Here is a 23,997-nt window from a genome sequence, read left to right as displayed (position 1 = left end):
AAACTAAGAAAATTCAGAGGGAAGGGAGATGGGAGGGGCACCCTTAGGGTAGGGTTTGCAAAATTTAACGGTGTGCTAAAAAACTCGGTAATCAAGATAAATAACTATTTTTTAAGTCTTTTAAGATTTTATTTTTTAAGTAATTTGTATACCCAACATGGGGCGCGAACTCATGACCCCAAGATGGAGAGTTGCCTGTGCCACCGACTGGGGCAGTCAGGCACCCTGATAAATAACTCTTTACCTCAAATGTTTTTTTTTGAAAATCAATTTGCAGAAAAGAAAGTCATGATAGACAAAATATAAAAATTGTAAATAAAGATTCGTAACAATGCCAAGCCAAGCCATGTTGAGCCTAGAGAAAAATGAGGATTCACTTAACACTGATTCATTCTTTATTTTGGTAAAGAATAAAATTCAACTGAGTACGTTTGGAGGGTCTTACTGGTTTTATTCAATGATTCATGAATCAGGCAGGCAGCATACAGTCTAGAGGGTAGAATGGGGGTCTGAGGAGCTGTACAAAATGAAAGACTTCTATAGGCAGAAAGGAGCGAGAACAAGGAAGTTACACTTTGTGAAAAGGGGATTGGTGTTTTTTTTGAGGTTACTTTTCCTTTAGGAGATGGTGGGGGTCTATCAGGTAGATTACCTAACTAGTGCTGATCAGGCCATTCCTGACTGATATAAGATTCCAGTTCAGGGTGAGCTGATTCTGTTTGGTGACATGGGGCTAAGTGTAAGTGATGTTCTAATCTTAGGGAGATCATTTGCTTGGTGCTGGGTGGCCAAAAATATGCATTTAAAGCTTTTGAGAGAATACAGCACACTGAGGAGACTATGGTTATTAAAAGCAAGATAATACCCAATGTCTGGAGTGCACTTATGAGTCATGGTCCCCAAGACCCAAGCCAATCAGAATTAAATAGGTCAAAGTAAGACCCAGTTGAAGGAGTCACTTTTTTTTTTTTTTTTTAAGATTTTACTTATTTATTTGACAGAGACACAGCGAGAGAGGGAACACAAGCAGGGGGAGCGGGAGAGGGAGAAGCAGGCTTCCTGCCGAGCAGGGAGCCTGATGTGGGGCTCAATCCCAGGACCCTGGGATCATGACCTGAGCCGAAGGCAGATGCTTAACGACTGAGCCACCCAGGCGCCCCTAAAGGAGTCACTTTTTATTTTTTTATTTTTATTTATTTATTTATTAAAGATTTTACTTATTTATTTAATTGACAGAGAGAGGGAGAGACAGCGAGAGAGGGAACACAAGCAGGGGGAGTGGGAGAGGGAGAAGCAGGCTTCCTGCTGAGCAGGGAGCCCGATGCGGGGCTCGATCCCAGGACCCTGGGATCATGACCTGAGCCGAAGGCAGTCGCTTAACCAACTGAGCCACCCAGGCGCCCAAAAGAGTCACTTTTTAAAGCCAGCTGGCTTACTCAGTGATCTTACGCAGCTGCCGAGTCTCAACTTGGCCAGAAGTGTGAGCCCAAGTGCAGCAAGTGGTGGTGGCCACTGAGCAAAGACCTCTTGCTCAGCCAAAAGATCATCAAGGGCTCTCCTCTTGTTCCTCAGGAACAAGAATGGCCAGAGATTAGGGATTTTTATTGGGCAGGTAATGCTTTAGCCACAGTTTCTGCAGTATCTTCGAGTTAAGGAGAAATTCCAAGCGTAGCCTCAGTGGCATTTACCCTTAACCAGGACAGTACGGATCCGCCACAGGAAATGAATTTTGAATCATGAATGACTCTTGGTAATTTCCATTTGAATCTGTGACTAGGGACTAGAAAGGTGACAGTCAGTAAAACTGAAGGGTCTCTAGACTACACAGGTGGTTTATTCTGGTTACCCTTGCCTTGTGTCCCTTTCTTTGAACAGAGACACAGTTTCCCCTGGTTTGGGGTTGTTAACCAGAGTCCAGGAAAGAGACCCCCAGGATGGAAAGTGGCTGAGTTTGTTTCATAGAAACTGAGGTATTGGGAATCAAGGAGAAGTTTGGGACAGGCAAATGATACACCAGATCAGCAGCATGGTGGCAAATCTAACAGTTACTTGGAGGTTGCATTACCACCCCCATGCCCCACCTTGCAGTGGCCTGAGCTGGGAGAACAATGGCATTATGTGTCCAGGCCAGGGTAAGGCAAAAGGTGAACAAAAGAACCATCAGGACTTTCGTGGTGTAAGAATGAGGAAAGGGATGGTCAGAGAGGGAAGGAGGGACAGAAACAATGTCAGAGCAATGTTTGTTACTTCTCTTTCTCAATTTGATTTTTCTTTTTTTCTTTTTTTTTTTGTGTGGTCTCTGGCCTTTTTCCAGGGCCAGATAGCTGTCAGATGTGTGCCCCAGGTTTGACACTTTGCAATTTGGGTGGCAGGGTCAGTGGTCAAGAGTACTTGGTAGGGTCCTTTCTGTGAATCTTCATTTTGCAGAAGCGTCAGAGTGAAAACGAACTGTCTGTAAATGACAAAAGACTTTAAAACGCCCATGGCTAAAGATCTGGTGAGAGTTCATTACAATAGAATTGACAAGGACATGGGGTTATTCCTGTGATACCCGATATTTTAAGATCATAACTGGAATTATGACTGATAACATTGTTCTAGGACATAACAGATTTCTAGGAATTTCCTACAATCTCTATAACCCCTATATAAATAGGCATCCGTACAAATACCATCTAAGAAGAATTAGCCTCACTTCTTACTTTTTTTTTTTTTAAAGATTTTATTTATTTATTCGAGAGAGAGAGAGAGAGAATGAAAGATAGAAAGCACGAGAGGGAAGAGGGTCAGAGGGAGAAGCAGACTCCCCGCCGAGCAGGAAGCCCGACGCGGGACTCGATCCCGGGACTCCAGGATCATGACCCGAGCCGAAGGCAGTCGCTTAACCAACTGAGCCACCCAGGCGCCCGCCTCACTTCTTACTTGATAATGCTTGCCATGTAATTTAGCACACCAAAGAAACCTAATTGTTTTTTAACATCTTCCTAGGTGAGAGATAAGTCCTTCAGATTTTCCAGGGAACTACTGGTAAACCTCAAAGTTATTTTGAGGTCAAAAGATCCCATTTAGAATTTGATTTGGAGAAAATGTCAAACAGTTTGAACATTGGATTAAATAGATCAGGGACTTCTGGTTGGCTCAGTCAGTTAAATTTCCGACTCTTGATTTCAGCTCAGGTCGTGATCTCAGGGTCCTGGGATTGAGCCTGGTGTCAGGCTCTGCGATGAGCATGGAGCCTGCTTGAGATTCTTTCTCTCTCTCTCCCCTGGCTTGCACTTGCTCTCTATCAAATATGAATGAATGAATGAATGAATGATCATTATGAAATAAGACAGAATTATCTACTTAACCAAAGTGATAGTAGATATTAAAGGCAAGTACAGAAGTTTAGTTGTGAAAGAAACTTAGCTAGGAGAAGACTAGGTTTTCTTAAGTAATCAAAGACCTGATAAAAACAGTGTAAATTATTTTGGTAAGACCCCAAATCTTTGCTGTCCAGGCAAATTACCTAACAGGTAAGGAAACTTTTTTTTTTTTTTAGATTTTTTATTTGATAGAGAGAGATACAGCAATAGAGGGAACACAAGCAGGGGGAGTGGGAGAAGGAGAAGCAGGCTTCCCACTGAGCAGGGAGCCCGATGTGGGGCTCGATCCCAGGACCCTGGGATCATGACCTGAGCAGAAGGCAGACGCTTATCAACTGAGCCACCCAGGTGCCCTGGTAAGGAAACTTTTATAATCACTTAAAAAAGCAGACCAGAAATCTAAGAAAACCTGTCCTTTTCAGAGAGAGAGAAACCAAATCTAATTTTGTACCAGTGTACTTCTCATATTAAAACTCATTAAAGGGGGCACCTGGGTGGCTCAGTAGGTTAAGCGTCTGCCTTCGGCTCAGGTCATGATCCCAGGGTCCTGGGATTGAGCCCACGTCGGGCTACCTGCTCACCGGGGAGCCTGCTTCTCCCTTTCCCTTTGTCTGCTTCTCCCCCTGCTTGTACTCTCTGTCAAATGAATAAAATTTTTATAAAGAAACTCACTAAAGGGGTGCCTGGGTGGCTCAGTCAGTTAAGCATCTGCCTTCAGCTCAGGTCAGGATCCCAGGGTCCTGGGATGGAGCCCCATGTTGGGTTCCCTGCTCCACGTGGTCTGCTTCTCCCTCTAGCCCTCCCCCTGTTCATGTGTTCTCTCTCTCTCTCTCAAATAAATAGATAAATAAATAAATAAATAAATCTCGTTTAAAAACAAAACACCCTTAAATCCCTTCCAATCTTAGCTAGCTGGACAAAACATAGAATTCCTTTCCCAACATGCCTTTTTCACAAATCTTCTACAGTGTTTTTTATATCCATTCAGATTTTATCCTATGTTTTATTCCCTCTTTTTCTCATTCTGGAACAACCAGTCATTTTATTTGCTTACCTAGGTTTCATACACAGTTGTTCCCTTTCACCCTTACTACTACTACTTTTTTTTTCTTTTTTAAGTAAGCTCTGCACCCAGCATGGGGGTTGAACTCATAACCCAGAGGTCAAGAGTCACCTGCTTTAGCAACTGAGCCAGCCTGGTGCCCCAAGTTGTTTTTGTGGGGTTTTTTTGTTTTTTGGTTTTTTTAAAATTGAGATACAATTGACATCTAACATTGTGTCAGTTTATGGTGTACAGTGTGTTTGATACATTATATGATTGCTACAGTATTAGCTAACACCTTTCTCAAGTCACATATTTATCTTTTCCTTTTTGTGTTGTGAACAGTTAAGATTTAGTATCTTAGTAACTTTGAAGTTTGCAATACAGTATTGTTGACTTTAGTTACCATGTTGTCCTTAGATTTCCTACAGTATTGACTTTAATCACCATGTTGTCCTTAGATTTCCAGAACTTATTTATCTTCTACTTATAAGTTTGTACCCTTAAATAACATCTCCCCAACTCCCCACCCCCAACCCCTGCTAACCACCATTCTACTCTGGTTTTTACAAGTTCTTTTTTTTTTTTTTTTTTTTTTTTTTTAGATTCCACACATAAGTGATACCATATAGCATTTGTCCTTCTCTCTCGGATTTACTTTCCCTAGCATAATGCCTTCAGTGTCCATCCAACTTGTCAAAAATGGAAGGATCTCCTTTCTCCTGTCTGAATACCACTCGGTTGTGTATGTATGTCTTCTTTATCCATTCATCTATTAACAGACTCATTGTTTCCATACCTTGGCTGTTGTGAATAATGCTGCAATGAACGTGGGTGTGCAGAGATCCCTTTGAGATACTCATTTCAATTCCTTCAGATATATACCTGGAAGTGGGATTGCTGGATCATATAGTGGTTCAATTTTTAATTCTTTGAGGAATCACCATACTGTTTGCCATAATAGCTATAGTAAAAGTTTCTAATTATATAAATCAATTAGAATCCTTTATTCCTAAGGAAAACTAAAAAGGAAGCAACTATGGACTGTTGGTTTTACTAGCATTCTGTGGATTGGTAGATTTATGAACACATTTTACAATTTCTAGAAGTATATTCTTCCTTACAGGAAAGTATTCAATGTGGCACAAAATGTATCTATTAATAGATCTAAATATCTTTGGTTCATCTGTAAAAGGAAGCCAAAAGTGGATAAACTTATATTCAGTAATGTTTCCATATTTTACCTTACTTATTTACTTAGAGAAAAAGAGAGAGTACGTGCACACACAGGCAGGGGGAGGGGCAGAGGAAGAAGCAGGCTCCGCATTGAGCAAAGGGCCTGATGAGGGACTCGATCCCGGGACCCTAGGATCATGACCTGAGCTGAAGGCAGACACTTAACCGACTGAGCCACCCAGGCATTCCCGGAACTAGTTTTAATGATACTTTGTGGTATGCCATATTTCTAAGTAGTGTGCTGTTTTATAGTTAATTATTTTAAGACCTTATCTATTCACTTAATATTGTGAAAGATTAGGACTAGTACTTTGATACTGCCTACCATCTTTCCTTCTTCTATTCTTCCAATATGGCAATATAAAAATTTTTGGCTAAATCAGTATTTAGGGTTTATGCTGTTATGACAATGAGCCAGATAGTGAATTATGATAATTTTCTTTCTTCAACTTCTTGTTTTCCTAGAGTTGATAATTGCCTCTTTTTCCTCATTAGTGTTCTACACCACACTCTACTTGTTCCTAAACCTTCCACTGAAATTGTGAAAAACAGGGGTGCTGGGCTGGCTCAGTTGGTGGAAAGTGCAACTCTTGAGATTGTGAGTTTGAGCCCCACACTGAGTATAGAGGTTACTTAAAAATAAAATCTTGGGTGGGGCGCCTGGGTGGCTTAGTCACTGGGCGTCTACCTTCGGCTCAGGTCATGATCTCAGGGTCCTGGGATCCAGCCCCACATCGGGCTCCTGGCTCCGCGGGAGGCCTGCTTCTCCCTCTCCCACTCCACCTGCTTGTGTTCCCTCTCTCACTGTGTCTCTCTCTGTCAAATAAATAAAATCTTAAAAAAATTAAAAATAAAATCTTGGGGTGCCTGGGTGGCTCAGTTGGTTAAGCATCTGACTCTTGATTTTGGCTCCGGTCATGATCTTAGGATCATGGGATTGAGCCCATGTCTGGCTGTCTGCTCAGTGGGGACTCTGCTTACTCTCTCTGCCCCCTCCATGCTCGCTCTCTAAAATAAATACATACATACATACGTACATACATAAAATCTTTAAAAAAAAATAAAATCTTAAAAAAAAATTCTAAAACAGGGGCTCCTGGGTGGCTCACGTGGTTAAGCATCTGCCTTCAGCTCGGGTCATGATCCCAGGGTCCTGGGATAAAGCCTGTATTGGGTCACCTGCTCTGCTGAGAACTTGCTTCTCTCTCCCTCTACAGCTCCCCCTGCTTGTGCTCCCTCATGTGCTCTCTCTGTCAAATAAATAAATAAAATCTTAAAAAAAAAAAGTGTAAAACAAAGATAAGCACAGCATGGATGCTAATTTTCTTTATTTTTTAATTTTTTTTAAAGATTGTATTTAGGGTGCCTGGGTGGCTCAGTTGGTTAAGCGACTGCCTTCAGCTCAGGTCATGATCCTGGAGTCTCGGGATCGAGTCCCACATCAGGCTCCCTGCTCGGCAAGGAGTCTGCTTCTCCTTCTGGCCCTCCTCGCTCTCATGCTCTCTCTCTCTCATTCTCTCTAATAAATAAATAAAATTTAAAAAAAAAAAAAGATTGTATTTATTTATTTGACAGAGAGAGAGATAGCAAGAGCAGGAACACAAGCAGGCGGAGTGGGAGAGGGAGAAGCAGGCTCCCCACGGAGCAGGGAGCCTGATACGGGACTCGATCCCAGGACCCTGGGATCGTGACCTGGGCTGAAGGCAGATGCTTAACGACTGAGCCACCCAGGTGCCTGCTAATTTTCACTTGGTCAAACTCATTGGGTTTCCCACTTCTCTTCTTCTGGGTAAAGTTCTGAAGTCCTCTGTTTCAGTCTTGGCTGATGACTCTCTGAGGTTTGCTGCATAGCTGTCTCTCTCGGATTCTTTTTCTCCTCTCTCTCGTGCTGAAGTCCATGTATTCCTCTTTGGTTTACTCTCCTCGCCACCCACCTCCCTGATTACATTTTCTAATAGTTTGCTAACAAAGGATAAATGGAAGGTAAGTTTTTTGATACATTGTATATCTGGCTAGTTGTGTGGAGGATTTTATGGTGGTTGTGGAGAATCCGATATCTTCTACTTCCTGATTGTTTGGATGGAATCTGCTTTTTTCTGTATAAGTACCTGAGATTTTTTTATTCCCAGTGTTGTAACATTTTGTCCAGATGAATATTACAAAGATAACCCCAGTATGACGTTATTCTATACTTTTATCTGAATTTATGTACTACTATGGAAACCATATTGTATTAATTTGTGCTTTGCTAAGTGATCAGAATATGTCATGCTATACTTAACAGTGGAAAATCCTTCTAACTTTATTACCCCTTCATGTAAGAAAAGTCAACAGAATTTATTCCTTTTCCCTTGCAGAATAGGAAGTAATGATCACTAATTTACTGAAGACTTTCCATGCAGCAAGACCTGTTCTGAATACACTTACATGTATTAACTCATGCTAATCTTCCACACGGCACTTTGAGGGAAGGGCTATTATAATTCTCATTTTTAAAATGGATTTGAGGGCGCCTGGGTGGCTCAGTTGGTTAAGCGACTGCCTTCGGCTCAGGTCATGATCCTGGAGTCCCGGGATCGAGTCCCACATCGGGCTCCCTGCTCAGCAGGGGGTCTGCTTCTCCCTCTGACCCTCTTCCCTCTTGTGCTTTCTATCTCTCATTCTCTCTCTCTCTGAAATAAATAAAATAAAAAAAATGGATTTGAGATATATAAGATGTGAAACACCCATTTAAAGGGGAGAGTATAATGACTTTTAATATATGTATAAAGTTTTGCAGTGGTCACAGTGATCTGATTTTAGAACATTTTCATTACTCCAGAAGGAAACCTTGAGCCCATTAGCAATCACTCTCCATTTCTCCTGCCTGTCCCCTACGCTTTGGTCCTAGGCAACCACTAATCTTTCTGTTTCTAGGGATTTGCCCTTCCCAGGCATCTTATATAAATGGTGTACATTATGTGGTCTTTTGTAACTATCTTCTTTAACATAGTGTTTTCAAGGGTCATCTACATTGTAGCAGATATCAGTACTTCGTTCCTTTTTATGACTGAATAATATGCCATTGTATGGATGAACCACATTTTGTTGATCCACTCATCAGCTGATGGACATTTGGGTGGTTACCACCTTTGACTATTATGAATAATGCTACTATGAACACTGGTGTCTAAGTTTTTGCATGGACATGTGTTTCCATTTCTCTTGGGTAGGTGTCCAGGAAGAGAATTGGTGGTTACATTATGTTTAACATCTGAGAAACTGCCAAACTGTTTTCCAAGGTAGCTGCACTATTTTACATTCCTACCAGCAAAGTATGAGTGTTAGAATTTCTCCTCGGGGCGCCTGGGTGGCTCAGTTGGTTAAGCGAGTGCCTTCGGCTCAGGTCATGACCTCAGGGTCCTGGGATCGAGCCCCACATCGGGCTCCCTGCTCGGTGGGAAGCCTGCTTCTCCCTCTCCCACTCCCCCTGCTTGTGTTCCCTCTCTCGCTGTGTCTCTCTCTGTCAAATAAATAAATAAAATCTTTAAAAAAAAAAAAAAAGAATTTCTCCTCACCCACACTTGCTGTTGTCTGTCTCATTTATTATAGCCATCCTAGTGTGTGTGTGAGGTGTTACCTCATTGTGGTTTTGAGTTGCATTTTCCTAATGATTAGTGATATTCAACACCTTTTCATGTAATTCTTGGACACTTATCTTCTTTGGAAAAATGTGTGTTCAATTTCTTTGTGCATTTTAAAATTGGGTTGTCTTTTTTATTATTGAGTAGTAAGGGTTCTTTATACAAGTTCCTTTTTTTAAAGTAAGCTTGACACCCAACGTGGGACTTGAACTCACAACCCCAAGATCAAGAGTTGCACACTCTACCACCTGAGCCAGCCAGGTGCCTCCTTTATGCAAATTCCTTATCAGATACATGATTTGCAAATACTTTCTCCCATTCTTTGGGTTGTCTTTTTATTTTCTCAATGGTGTCTTTTAAACCATATAAGTTTTTAATTTTGATGAAGTCTAACTTATGATCCTTTTATCACTTCTGCTTTGGTGTCCTAAGAAATCATTCCCTAACCCTAGATTTATGCGTACATATTTTTTTTAATCTGTGAGTGTTATAGTTTCAGCTCTTACATTTAAGTCTGTAGTTTTAAGATCTAGTTTGCAGTAATTTCCGTGTATGATGTGAGGTAGGGAATAAAATCCCCATTTTATTTTATTTTTATTTTTATTTTTTAAGATTTTATTGATTTATTTGACAGAGAGAGACAGTGAGAGAGGGAACACAAGTAGGGGGAGTGGGAGAGGGAGAAGCAGGCTTCCTGCTGAGCAGGGAGCCCGATGCGGGGCTCGATCCCAGGACCCCAGGATCATGACCCGAGCCGAAGGCAGATGCTAACAACTGAGCCACCCAGGCGCCCCTAAAACCCCCATTTTAGAGATAGGGAAACTGATGAACCAAGTGGTATTATGGCTTGCCCATGGCTCTACAGCTAGTTAGTGGTGTAGTTCAGAATTGGAACTCAGGCCCTCAGCCTCCAGAGGAGCCTAGGTCCAGATGAGCTGCCAGTGCTCTTCTCTTTGAGCTCTGGTTGCTTCGGTAAAAACATAGGTTTCAGCTGCATTGCCTTAAAGGTCCCTCAGCTTTAACTTGCTGTCAGTTTAAAAATTGTTCACTTCCCAGGGGGTTTTCTGAGCAGGCCTGTCCCTGGAGTATGTAGGTACCAGCATTGCGTGTTGACTGAAAACCGTGTCCTCAAGGTCTCTCCCACATCATCAGGGAGCAGCCAGCACTCTGGAGCTGTAGAAAGCTTTGTTGATGGTCTTCATTATCTAGAAACAAAAAGCAGAGGTAGAGGAGAAACCTCAGGAGTCCCCCATCCTCCTCCTGATGGAAGAACACAAACAGCCTCATTAGTCACCTGCTAAGGCACTGCCTCCACAAGGGTGCCTCTTTTTTGGCATAAGAAGTGCCTAAATCCCGCTTGCTGTGGATGATGGACTTGGTGCAGTAGCTCGGGGCAGCACGGGCCTGTCTGGGGACCTGGGCGTCTGGTCTCCTCGGTGGTTCCCGTGGCTACCAGCCATGGATCCCTGGACGGAACAGGTCTTTGGTGTTAGGGGATTAATGATTCTTCTACTGTAAACCTCCTCCTCCTTGTCCCTCTCCCTCGATCACGATGGTATGAAACGTGCACTGTTATGCTGGACTTCTGTGTTCCTGTGTGTTCTGCTGGACCTTTGTCATGTTATATATTGTGTCAAATAGGTCATTCTCTATTAGGCTTAGACAGCTCTGGGTAAACTGAAATTTCTCTTGAAATGGTATGCATGTGTTGTGAAGAGAGATTATCTGACAGAGCAAATGGAGTTCTGGCGTCAGATCACAGAGTTTAAGGTATAGAAGGGACCCCATTTTCATTGCTTGATACTTTTTATCGCACGTCCCACTAGTAACTCTTCAGCTCTGGCATAAACACCTTTGGGGGCAGGGAACTCGTCTGTAATTTCCAAGAGCAAACTATAAGAAAAGTTAGGGAAAAGCATTTCCTGTCTCTTGATTATTTTCTCGACTGGTGTGAGTCATGCATTCAGTTTTACAAGCCTTTATTAAACATCATTCCAGAACCTGGCAATGAGCCTCACGAAGGGTGTAGAAAGATAAACCCCACCCAGTTCCTAAGTGTGCAGACATGTGAACAGCTCATTATTAGCGTAGTAAATGTACACCACACCTCTGTGTCATCATGGGTCCCGGAATTACAGTCTCATCGTTGTCTTAATAATGCAGAAAGGTTGCTTTTATGAGAATTTACCTCCAAACATGTGAACACGCAAACACAGTGAGCTAGACACGGCATTCATTTCCACTCTAGCTATCTCCCTGTCCACGTGTACTGGGGTGAAAATAACTAGTAAATTTGGGGGCTAGTCTTCCAGATGTCCCAGGGTTTTGCATTTGCTGCTTGATTGTGGAATACAGAGGTACTCTTCCCCGGGGGGTGTTTTGGAAATGTCACTGACACTGCTATTAAGTGTATCTTGTATTAAAGAAGATAGCAGTATAGAATTGATGCTGGCAGGCTTGATCTGGTGACCAGAGGGGGTCCTTCAGGACTAGACAAGAGGGTCCTTGGCTTCATGCGTGCTAGAAATCTGATGCAAGCCAGCAGAGCTTATTGAAGATAGAGAACAGATTACAGGCATTGTGTCTGGGAGACTTGGAAAGGAAAGGAGCATGAGTTTCCTCTTTGTTCAGGGTCTGGCGGTTTTTAGGGAGGATTGTGGTCCAGTGTACATGGGTTCTCAGGCATCCAGGAACCTGTTAGAACAAAGATGAGGGCCCAGGTGTTATCCTTTGGAGTAGAGATACTTGGCATCGAGATATTTAGCTCCCTTGGTCTGGAATGTACATATGATGGGCTTTGTGGGGTCCTTCTCAACTGGCCCTTCCTTAGATGTTATCTATTCTAAAGCAATCATTAACTCCTTGTCCCTGACAAGGAGGACATTCTGAGGCCTGTGTAAAGTGGGGTGATGGGGTGCATGTCCTGGCAAGAATAGAAGCAGGAAAAGGAGCAAAAAGCAGATTTTTATGGAGTCCTTCTGTTTCCCTACCTCAGAATTATCTTATTAACAATTAAAAGTGTGATTCAAGGTTGCCAGTAAGATTTGGGTTAAATACGAGTTTCACGTGTCCTAAACTAGCAATCAAAATTCTCAAGGATAACTTATATAAAAGTTCTTAAGCTTTTAAAACTTCAAGTCCAAGGCCTTAAACACTGGAATTAACAACTTGCTATGCACACACTTACAACATTTTACCCTATTGTTCCTGCTCCCAAGTTTATTTCAAAGCCACTTGTATTTATCTGTACAGTTTGTGGTTTTGACTAATGCTATTCACCAAGTATTTCTAGCCTCCTACCTTCTGGCTGTTGATCGGGATTGCATTTCTTGGTCCTACCTGATTGGGTGGGGCCACAGGACTAGTTCTGGCTGGTGAACTGTGAGAAGCACATTCTGAGGTTTGCTTTGCTGGGTGGCACCAGAGCAGCCTTTTGGTCCTAAGACAAGGGAGGTGAGGAGGTATGGGAACCTAGGGAATTTTCCTTTTCTGGTACCTGTGTCCGGGTGTAAGTAACCTGCAGGTCAGCTAGGACTTAGGGATATTTTGTGGTGGGTCGCCTGATGGGCCTGTTTGTATGTAGCAGTGGGGATGGGGTGGTTGGGGGTTGGGGGTCCCTATGGGTCCTTCTACCTGACTCAAGTTTCCATTGTTCAAGTTGGTTGCCTAAAACTGGCCTCTACATTGGGCACACGGGTGTTACACTACCCCCTGCTTTTCTGTAAGTCTGACAGTAGGAGGAGAAAGAAACGGACTCTCAGAGGCTCTCCCCCTTACTGCCCTCTGCTCCAGCACCCTGGACCGCAGCTTTCAGCCAGCCCCCCAGCTGCGCCCCCGCCCCCCCCTCCGTGAGTTTCAGAGATGCAGGGCAGGGGCGCTAGTGTTCATCCTGTTTCCTCTGGTCTCCCCTGGTCCGTTTGTTGCATAAAAGCAGACGGACTAAGCTGAAACCTTGGCCTGGATGCTCACAAGCTCTGTGACTTTCAGGCATTTAATCTCGTGTAGAAGACTGCTGTTGACAGCACCCGCACCTCGTTAACAGTGTCCTACCCAGTAAGTGGGCGGACATGGATTACATACTCAACCCAGAGCCTGTAACATGATGAAGTGCCTGAACTGGTAGCTTTTCATGACAGAGCCATAAGAACAGTAAGATCTCTATGAATGGATATGGAGTAATTTCCCGGGGTGGGGGGGGAGAATATAGTAGACTACTTTTTAAAAAAAAGATTTTAAGGGGCACCTGGGTGGGTCAGTCATTAAGCGTCTGCCTTCGGCTCAGGTCATGACCCCAGGGTCCTGGGATCAAGCCCTGCATCGGGCTCCCTGCTCCACGGGAGGCCTGCTTCTCCCTCTCCCACTCCCCCTGCTTGTGTTCCCTCTCTCCCTCTGTCAAATGAATAACATCTTTAAAAAAAAAAACAGAATTTTGGGCGCCTGGGTGGCTCCGTTGGTTGGGCGACTGCCTTCGGCTCAGGTCATGGTCCTGGAGTCCCGGGATCGAGTCCCACTTCGGGCTCCCTGCTCAGCAGGGAGTCTGCTTCTCCCTCTGACCCTCTTCCCTCTCGTGCTCTCTCTCATTCTCTCTCTCAAATAAATGAATAAAATCTTTAAGAAAAAAGAATTTTAAGTAATCTCTATACCTAATGTGGGGCTCAAACCTACAACCCCGAGTTAGAGTCACACATTCCAGACTAAGCCAGCCGAGTGCCCCTACTACTATTAGTGTACGAAAAAAGTTGGGGCACCTAGCTGGCTTGTCAGTGGAACATGAGACTCTTGATCTCAGGGTTGTGAGTTCAAGTCCCACATTGGGTGTAGAGATTACTTAAAAATCTTAAAAAAAAATTGATATAATACACACAGATGCTTATTTTTGCAAAACAAAACAAGGATGAATAAAAAACAAAACCAATGACCTATATGGGTTAAGGTGAAGCGGGAGGGGACGGAATGCATCTAGCTCTGTATGTACCTTTTGGTTTTTATTTTTGGAACCCGTGTTTACTTAAAAAAATAGGATAGGAAAAACCTTAATGTTTTTGGTTTAAATTCAATTTAACTATATGCCCAAGATACCCATACAAAAAAATAACCTAATTAAGGAGCTTTTAAAGATTACTATACACTTTGTATATATACTATCAATATACAGAATTTAGAAAAAATCTTGTAGTCAGGTTCATATCCCAAGTAATCAAAGTTAACATCACTTACCATGATACCCTGTATACCGATCACTCATGGAACATTCCTGCCCAAAGTGCTTCCCCCTAAATTTGCTTGAGGTTATGCAATCTGTCAAACCCAAATGGAGGGACATTTTAAAAAAATGTGGTTTGTACTATTAAAAATGTCAACTGCACAAGACATGGGTTAAAGTGTTCAGGGGCACCTGGGTGGCGCAGTAGGTTAAATGTCCCCCTATTGGTTTCCACTCAACTATGATCTCAGGGTCGTGGGTCTGAGCCCCGTGGTGGGCTCCGCGCTCAGCGTGGAGTCAGCTTGAAACTCTCTCCTTCTGCCCCTCTCTGAAATACATAAATCTTTTTTAAAAGTGTTCAGAAACGGGAAATGATAGGAAGGACGGTGAACAATCTGGAAAAAATTGAGTTCTGCTTTGTATCAGTAGTTATATATCCGTGTTGTTTCCCGAATTTATGCAAAGAACATCCTTTCCCTAGGAGATTCCTGACGTACTCATGGGTGTAGGAAGAGAAAAAGAAAAGGCAAAGTAAGAGTGAATCTAGGTGGAAGTCTGTAGCAGTTCACTATACTAAAACTCTCTTGAATGACTGAAATGCCTCAGGATATTAAAAGATTTTATTTATTTATATGACAGAGGTGTGCGCATGCACAAGCAGGGGGAGTGGCAGGCAGGGGGAGAAGCAGATTCCCTGCTGAGCAGGGAGCCCGATGCAGGACTCCATTCCAGGACCCTGGGATCATGACCTGAGCCAAAGCCAGACGCTTAACCAACTGAGCCACCCAGGTGTCACAAGAATAAGTTGTAAAAAAGAAAAAATAGTAGCTCTTAGGTTTATTATAACAAACAGTATATTTTCTTGTAAAAAAAAAAAAATCTAAATGCTTGATACTTGAGTATACAGCTCAGGTGCTACCTTCCAATTGCCTAAAAAGCAAACATTTGGTGACTTAATGAAAAGGCACAGAAGCTAATCACCACATTTATTAGAAAAACAGTACCGCTGGAAGTTCCTTTCTTTGAATGCTGAGGATGTGCTCCGCGGCACCATTCTGTTTCTGTCAAACTCCCCTCAACATGGCAGGAATCCCAGCTCTCTGGATGCTTGCAGGCCAAGGGATGGCCCAGTTCCATCACGAACCCGACCCGACCCATCCCAGGGAGCCAGGAAGCAGCACTGCATAAGCCAGGGCTACTGTTTCCACCTACATGGTTCTGAAGCCTGACGGCTGGGGAAATGAGGCCCCTGAGCACCTCAGCAGCTGCAGTGGCAATCCTGTCGGCCCCGAAGAACTTGCGCTTCACCTCTTCTTCACAAACTTCTTTCTGGAAGCATTGGGATTTAACCGCCTCCTCCCCGCTCCCAAGGTGTTGTCTCGGATCTGCAGGGTGGCGGACCGGCTGGAGATGTCATTCTCCGCAAAAGGAGATACCCCAGCTATGTAGTCAGGGGCAAACACGTCCGTTTTCTGCCTGGCCTTCCGGGAGAGTCTCAGCTGAGGGAAGCGCTGGTCCTCGGTCAGATGGGGGTTGATGGCGTATTTGCCCCCTTTGGGAGTGGGAAGTGAATACTGCAAATGAGAGGAGAAAAGGCCATTAGGATGGGGCACCCTATTCAAACACGTCCGATCTTATTAATGTCAAGCGTACTGACGGCTCTGGATGCAGAGAGATGACATGAGTGGAGCATCTCACTCACTGCTACTCGTGCTGTGGGGACACGCCCTCAGCTAGCAATGGAGTCACCTCCAAACACCGAACTCTACTAAGCAGGTACCATTTTCACTGCTGTGGGTTAGTAATTCTGAAATGAGAATTCCAGATTGAGCAAATAATGGTGGAAAATGGTGTCAAGATACGAGGGAGGGCTACGATGAAATCTGTTGGGTTGAAACAGAACTTAAAAACTCATTTATTTACTTTTAAAGATTTTATTTATTTGACAGAGACAGTGAGAGCAGGAACACAAGCAGGGGGAGCGGGAGAGGGAGAAGCAGGCTTCCCGCTGAGCAGGAAGCCTGACGTGGGACTCGATCCCAGGACCCTGGGATCATGACCTGAGCCGAAGGCAGACGCTTAACGACTGAGCCACCCAGGCGCCCTAAAAACTCATTTTAAAATACAGATACGGAATAGAAAATATTCCCATGTATATTTACATACACATGCGTCGGTTTATAATCTGTCCCCCGTGGGCTGAGACATCTCCGACCCCCTAGGGCAATGAGCCCACGCTGTGCTCAGCTCTTTGTTTCAAAACCCCACTCGTGGTAAGGAATCTGAGCTCCACAGAGAAATGGCTGATGCTAGGGCAGGGACGGAATTCGAAGAGCGCCAGACCATCTTGTGCCATAAAGTAAGGCTGGGTTCAGGGAATCAGCGGGACAGTTAAATGCCAAGCCTTTCTTGGTCCTCTCTGTGGATTTTGATCCTGGTGCTAAGAGGTCTTGCTTTCCCAGCCTCAGGCCCGGCTGCAAGGGGAAGGGAATGCTGCCACTCACCCGGAGGCCCCGAGGGTTCAGCACCTTCGGGTTGCGGGAGAAGTGCATGCACAGGCTTCCGTCGTCCCTGACGGTCACGGACACCTTCTTCAGGGTCTTGTTTCCACAATGCGAACAGAACACTCGGCTCATGTCAGATGTGGTTCTGGAGACAGAAAAAGAAAGGCTCTGCACGGAAGCCACGGAGGGCAAACCCCATCCCCGGAGCACAAGGTGAGTCACGGGTGTCAGGAGGACGAAGCGACAAGGAACGGGGGGAGGCTGAACGGCCCCCGACGCATCACAGACCACGGCCGCCTGGCCTCGTGCTGCCGATACAAGCAAGCCACCCCGCTGCGCTGAGGGCAAAGGTGAAAGAAGTGACACAGGCAGTGAGTCCTTAAACATGGAAGTTGAGCGAATGTTGTTAAACTAGTAATGAAGTCTTACTGAACCGTTAGGCATTATTCCACAAGTTTAACATCAAAACAATCCTATGGAGTTGGCATTATGTCCATCTTACAGGTGGGGAAACCAAGGCAAGATACGGTAGCCTACTCAAGGTCAGAGAGCTAGGGAGTGGCAAATACAAGCCCGGGGAACCTGGCTCCAGTCAGTGCTCCTAACATCATGGTACTTAGTCCAGGGGCATATTCCTGAGATGGCAGCCGGGCTGTGAAGCCAGCAGGTGGCTCCCAAAGTGCCAAGAACGTATTAACGAACGACACAGATAACACTGGAGAGCTGCCAGAGTTGAATGGCTGTGGGTGCTGAGGGCAGGCCCTAAGGCCTCGCCTTGCCCCTATGCATTCGAGCCCCAACAGGGACCCTGGACAAGAAAGCCACTGCTGTCAAGGACCAAGTGGCAGTGTTTATACGTGTCCTTGAGGAACTCCCCCTCCATTCCCAGGGGTCAGGGGATGAGCAATATGAATCTCCTGAGAAGCTGAACCCTTGACCTGCAAGTCTCCGAGAGGAAACCAAGCACCTCTCAAAAGATGCTAGGAACTAATCATCCTGTGTAAGAAACCATCCAGTCACTGGGCTAATCTCACAAGAATGGAGAATGTTTCTAACAGCTGCTAAGAAGGTGTGTTCATTTGGGGAACTTGGGGTTTTGTAGCAAAGGGCAATGGGGGAAATGGGCTTTCATGAAGCCAGGGGCTTTATTGTCCTATGTGTGGTACATTTACATACTGAAGATGGAGAAGAATGCAGAGGAAGCTTTGAGAAGTGGCTCCCTACATCACAGGCAGACCTGTGGAGGCTGCGGGTGGGGCGGGGCCCCTGGGTCATGAGTGACTGGTTGTCTTGAAGCCAGCAGGGGAGCAGTGGTCCATCTAGGCAACTTTATCCTCAGTGGAACAGCATTAGGGACCCAGCACTAAGGACACCTTGCTGCTCCACGAGATGATCTACATGATGGCCACCAAATCTAGACCGAATCTACGGAGAGGCTCTCAGCCACTGCAGTGTAAGATCTCAGGGCGATGGTCCCTGGCAACAGCTGTAGTACAGTCTCGTCTGCTCCAAGCAGGTCTCCAGGACCCTGGGGCCTGCCCACAGAACACCATCCCCACACAAGGACCACTTCAAGAGCCAGAAGAGAAATGGAAGAGAAGGGCATGGTCTGTGAACTAACAGTTCACCTGAGTGCACCCCGTCCTGTGTTCCAGATATCACACTCTTCTCGGACAATCAGCTTTTTCGATTTTATGCAAGAAAAATCTGAAGCACCGAGAAGTTCACCAACTTTTGTAAAGCTACTGTGAGACAAAATCTGGATCTGAACCTGTGTAATCTGAATCCATTCCACCTTTTTTTTTTGTTTTTAAACAGAAAATCTAAACAAAGTAGACCAAAGAGCACAACGAACCCCCATGGGCCCCTCACCCAGCTTCAACAACCATCAGGTTCTATCTCTATCCCCACCATTTCCACCTGTGTATTATTTCAAAGCAAGTCCCAGGCATCATTTCATCCATCAATGTTTCAGTACGTATGGTTAAATGATGAGGGCTCTCTGCTCCACAATCCACATCTTTATTCCTACGACTAAGATAATAAGCAGGAGCTTACTGTCCCAGAGGTTTCAGTGCTATGATGAGGACCGAACCTAGCCACATATGAAGGACAAGGTGGAGGAAAACCTGAACACGAGGCCATCCTTCTGAAGACTGGCCGAAAGGACAGGAGAGAAAAGCGTTCCACAGAGGCTGTGGGTCCAGACCACCAGCCGCGTACCTGAAACAGCCGTGGCAGCGCAGGATGTAGCTCCGGGCCTCGCGGATCAGCAGGCCATTCACCGCCAGCGCGTGCAGCCCCATCTGAAGCAGGACGTTCTGCGACCGACAAGTCAAAGCGCAACCGAAGTCAGCAAAACCAAAGTTTCTTTTAACACCCGTATAATCACAGTGAAAGGACTTCACAAAGCCTGGTTTGGTGCTAAGCGAGAGTAAGCTTAGGAAGCCTCTCAAGACACACAGACTAGAAAAGGGACCTAGATTTCTCTTGTATTTGAAGGGCCCAGGTCTTTTGCCCAGGGCCCCTCACTAGCAATCTCTCTTAACAAAGACATTTATCTTGTCAAAGGCAAGACACTCTTTTGGGAGCTGGAAACCTCTACTTTTTCCAAGAACCTAACTGAGAACAGAACATGAAACATACTGAATGAGAACCATCGAGAGACCATCCATAGTAAACGTTAAAAACTTAATACAAGATACAGATTTTGTCACTATATTGATTTTCTAGTTTCAAACCAAAACTAGAAAATGAACTATAAATAAAGAGCACGGGTGAAGTTTCAAGAACCAGGAAAAGAAGCCTCAGAGTAGAGCTGTACATACCCCCAAACCTCAGAGGGACCCCTGCTCGTGACAGGTTCTGAACTAGAGCCTAGGGCCGGCCGCCGCCCATCCGCCCACCTGCATGGCGAAGTCCGTAGTCACGCAGCCAACCCGCACGGCCTTCGGGACAGCACACTGCTCCGCCGCCTGCTGGATCTGCGTGATGTTGCCGGGGGTTATCCAGCCACCCTCATCGTCGTCACTACCCTCCTGTTTCCTTTCTTCAAATCCAGCCTCTTCCTCCTCCTCCTCCTCCTCCTCCTCCTCCACACTTGGAACATCATCACCTTTCTCCATCTGAAACAATGGAAGTCACAGAGTCCCAGCCCACAGGAAGAGCAGTTAAGAAGCTGGCGTGCTGTCATCAGGGGATCACACATCAGGGCCTTACCAGCAGCTCCTGCAGTTCATGATCAATATTAGGCAAGGGGTTTCTCCAGAACACGAAGGAAGTGAATTCTAGGTTCTCGGGCTCACCAGCTGGGTGTCCATGTTGTAGCGTTTCTCGTGGGGGTTTAGGCTGAGGTTAAAAGAATAAGGATTTTAAAACCTAAAAACTGAGAGGATTATAGATGGAATGACAGATGACACAAGTCCAATCAGACAGGGCTGGACAACCTAGGATAGTAGTCTAGATAAATGTGGCTCACTGTACATAATTTGTGGAGCTAGGTAGCACAAGAGGGCAGGAGAGTGTGGCTTGTCTAAGCAATTACCTTTGAGGGCAGATGGAAACCAGAAATGTGTAGAGGAGTTTCTGGATGCTGACTTGATAAGCTCACTTTAACCTTTAAAAAGAAAAAAGTGAGAGCTCTAAGCAGAGAAATACACAGTTTAAAAATTCACCTTGAGAGAGTAACTAAAATGAATAGAAAACAAAATATCTTCCCCACAGTTACTGAGAATTGGGAAACATAAAAATAATTATTCAGTGATCCCACAACTACCAAATAACCACTTTAGAACGTTTCTTTTTTGTCCACATAAATAACGCTGTGAACAGCATTACTTATAAAAATTGCATGTATCTTTAGTTACATACTTAGGATAAATGCCTAGGAATGGAATTGCTAGGTCAAAAGATACTGTATTATTTTTTTAAAAAATACACTGTTTTAAGGCTTCTGATACAAAATATCCAACTCCTGGGGGCCTGGCTTCCTCAGTGGGTACAGCAGGAGACTCTTGATCATGAGTTCAAGCCCCACATGGAGTTTACTTAAAAAAAAAAAAAACAAAAACCCAAAAAACAAAAAACCTAATCTCTGCCCAATAGGCTGCAGGAAAAGGGCAATTTTTAGGAATCATGAATTGATGGATGCCAAATGGAAACCCAGATACTAGTCACACTGTGCTCAGTCACAGACTCCGGCTTTATGTTTCCCTTTACCCTGTCTCCCTAAAACATTTTGGTGACACACAGAAATCTGTGTTTTACACATCAGTTTTAGACTCTTTGGATTAGAGGACTCTAAACCTGGTTGAAAACAAGTGATGGCAGTTCCAATTCGTACACAAATGTGAGTTCAGAAGACTCTGATGACTTTAGACAGAGAATATTAAGCAATTCTTAGTTAACACTATTTGAAATTAATTATTACATGATTATTTGGCTTCTAAAATCTTTTGGCGTGGAAAAAGCCAATAGGACCCAGCCACTAATCAATTAGTCTCTTCAACCTAGCCAATGGGGGCAAGTCCCTAAAAGTACAATAGGAATCTAGAATTTTGTTTTTTTTTTTTTTTAAAGATTTTATTTATTTATTTGAGAGAGAGAACGAGAGATAGAAAGCACGAAAGGGAAGAGGGTCAGAAGGAGAAGCAGACTCCCTGCTGAGCAGGAAGCCCGATGCGGGACTCGATCCCGGGACTCCAGGATCATGACCTGAGCCGAAGGCAGTCGCTTAACCAACTGAGCCACCCAGGCGCCCCAGGAATCTAGAATTTTGAAGGTGGAAAAAGTTTAAAAAAAAAAAAAAAGGCAAGCACATAGTGTTCTTTCTTGCTTTTGGAAAGAAACCTATTTTAAAAAATAGCAAGAATATAGTTGATTTTTGCTCTATTTCTGCATTTTCCAAATTTGACCAACCCTTCCTAAAAACCTACAGATCAAAAGGGACTGAGACGCATTTATTAAAAAAAATTGTAAAATAATTAGGAAATGTGAACACTAGGTGGACATTTAACAATATTAGGGAATTACTATTAATTTTGTGTAACGATTTTGTGGGGTTTTTTTTTTGCTTTTAAAGAGAGACACCAAGAAATATCAATGAAATACAATGAGTTCAAAATACTAAGGACTGGGTGTCAGTAGAAATGAAACCTGGTAAATCATGACTTGATAAGTGTGGAGACAGAGTAATCCGGAAACTGGGTCCATCATACTATTCCCTCTACTTCTGTATATCTGATGGTTCCCAGAATAAAAAAGTTAAAAGGAAGAAAACTAATAATCCTACTGATTTACCTTTTCCGGTTCTTGTTTTAGGTGAGACACCCCAACAAACTCTGCTTCTAACTGATAGGTGAGTGCCAGCACCTGGATATCTGTGGCAGAGAGGCTGGGATAGTCTCCAGTTTTCTTTGAAAACTCAGTCACTGTAAAGAGAGTCCCAACTCAAATTAGAAACAGAAAGCCATATGACCTTGGATAACCATAGTCAAAGTATGAAAAAGAACTCAGGATCAACATCCCAAGAAAACCCTTTTAATACTTTCATCCACTTCCTTTTTTCTACTCACTGTTGAGACATTTGTATTCTCTATCATTAAAATTCATGCCAGTTAGGTGTACCGTGACCTCCTCATCCAGCGCCGAGGAAGGAACAGGAGAACAAAGTTAACAGAAAGTCACCAAAAGCATGTCTGCAAATGGTGAGAATTCCTTATTAAACTCTGGTATTACGTTGGAATAGAAGGTCTCTTCTCTGGTCTAAAATTCTTTGATTCTAAGTATAACAATCCAGATTAATAGCATATTCAGATTCCAAAGAGGATTAAAAGTTAATTCAGTCAATAACTGTTGTAGTTTGTGATGAAACAAAATTATTGGACTGCTCCGCAACAACTCCGCTTTATAACAAGAACACATTTTCTAAAAAGCTGATATTAGCAGCTAAAATTTATTGGGCACTTACTATGTACCAGGCACTGTACTAAAAGCTTTTCATTTTATCCTTCAACCAAATCCTACTAATCACCATTAGGACGTCCTCAGAAAGATTAAGTAACTTGTATATAGCTAGTAACTGGCAAGGCCTGGCTGACTCCTGACCCAGGGAGCCTCTCTGCCGCCATGATCTCCTAGAACGTGCCGTTTCTGAATCAAATGCTGATAAATACCCAGATCTCAACTCGCACCCGAGTCGGTCCCGAGCGGGTAGCCTGAGACCCGGCTTCGCTATCGACACCAGGACAGAGGCACTCACCCAGCCGCACGTATTCTGGGAAGGGCTCCTTGAAACGCAGCTCGTAGGGCAGGACGGCGAGGCGCCTGCGCGTGGCCTTGTCCCGAATCTCGTTCACCACATCCCGGATAGTGTAGATGTTCTTCCCGATGTCCTGCGGAGAGACCCGCCCAGCTCACACCTGTCCGCACCACGCAATGCGCCCCCGACTTCCCGCACTACTTCAGGGGTCGCCAGCCCAGACCCTGCTCCTCTTGGCGGTAGCTCTCTGTACCTGCAGAGCCGCATCTAGCAGGAAAGCCCCGGCATCCGCCACAACGTGCTCCACAGGCGCCATCTTGATCGAACGCGCCCTCAGCGCGCTTGCGCACGGAGCTGGCTCCACCCCTACATCCCAATGAGGGCCTCTGGGAGCAGGGAGGTACAATTGTGACTTAGCGGCGCCACCTGGCGGCCGCATAGGCATTTTCCGGCTCAGGGCTACCCGCGCGCATGCGCGAGGTTGCCGGGAGCCCAGCCAGGTGTGGGCAGGGTCAAACTTAGGGAGACACCGTAGGAGATAGGCTTCTGCGTCCACCCCTTAGCGCCTTCTTTACTTTTAAATGTAAAACCTGTCAATAGTCTTATTGTTACAAGTCAGTCAATACGGAGAAACTACAGGTCATTTAAAGATCACAAGTCTATGAGATAGGTACTGTTTTACAAGTAAGGGATAGCTACTCAAGACAGCTAGGCTCAGCTAACATGTCTAGTATTTGGTTGTAAGATTAACACCTGGGGGCGACT

The 23,997-nt window shown here is 44.5% G+C and overlaps 1 protein-coding gene across 2 annotated transcripts; it reads right to left on the bottom strand.

Moving 5' to 3' along the window:
- Positions 1-15,426: 15,426 nt before the first annotated feature.
- Positions 15,427-23,618, bottom strand: NOB1 (NIN1 (RPN12) binding protein 1 homolog). 2 transcript variants are annotated; one of them, XM_025888930.2, is made up of 9 exons: positions 23,486-23,618; positions 23,233-23,365; positions 22,272-22,402; positions 20,518-20,589; positions 20,193-20,321; positions 19,880-20,098; positions 19,197-19,294; positions 16,974-17,118; positions 15,427-16,043 (listed from the first exon to the last, which is right to left on the bottom strand). In XM_025888930.2, exons 1-9 carry the CDS (start codon positions 23,546-23,548, stop codon positions 15,774-15,776), a joined length of 1,260 nt encoding a protein of 419 aa, XP_025744715.1. In that variant the 5' UTR covers positions 23,549-23,618; the 3' UTR covers positions 15,427-15,773. The 2 variants fall into 2 exon arrangements, with proteins under 2 accessions (XP_025744715.1, XP_073736166.1); XM_073880065.1 differs by lacking the exon at positions 20,518-20,589.
- Positions 23,619-23,997: the final 379 nt, after the last annotated feature.

This window comes from Callorhinus ursinus, unplaced genomic scaffold, assembly GCF_003265705.2.
Source record: "Callorhinus ursinus isolate GAN/ISIS: 27379988/994484 unplaced genomic scaffold, GSC_fseal_2.0 scaffold37, whole genome shotgun sequence".
Classification (NCBI taxonomy): domain Eukaryota; kingdom Metazoa; phylum Chordata; class Mammalia; order Carnivora; family Otariidae; genus Callorhinus; species Callorhinus ursinus.
The sequence above is the reverse complement of the archived record's forward strand: the minus strand, read 5'-3'. Positions and strand labels throughout refer to the sequence as shown.

Bases quoted from the DNA above. Each gene is read 5' to 3' on its own strand.
- NOB1 (XM_025888930.2), bottom strand. From the start codon at position 23,548: ATGGCGCCTGTGGAGCACGTTGTGGCGGATGCCGGGGCTTTCCTGCTA. The intron at 20,590-22,271 runs GTAAATCAGTAG...TTCTTTTTAAAG, and splicing joins TAAAACAAGAACCGGAAAAG to GTTAAAGTGAGCTTATCAAG. The intron at 17,119-19,196 runs GTACGCGGCTGG...TTCTGTCTCCAG, and splicing joins CGCTGCCACGGCTGTTTCAG to AACCACATCTGACATGAGCC.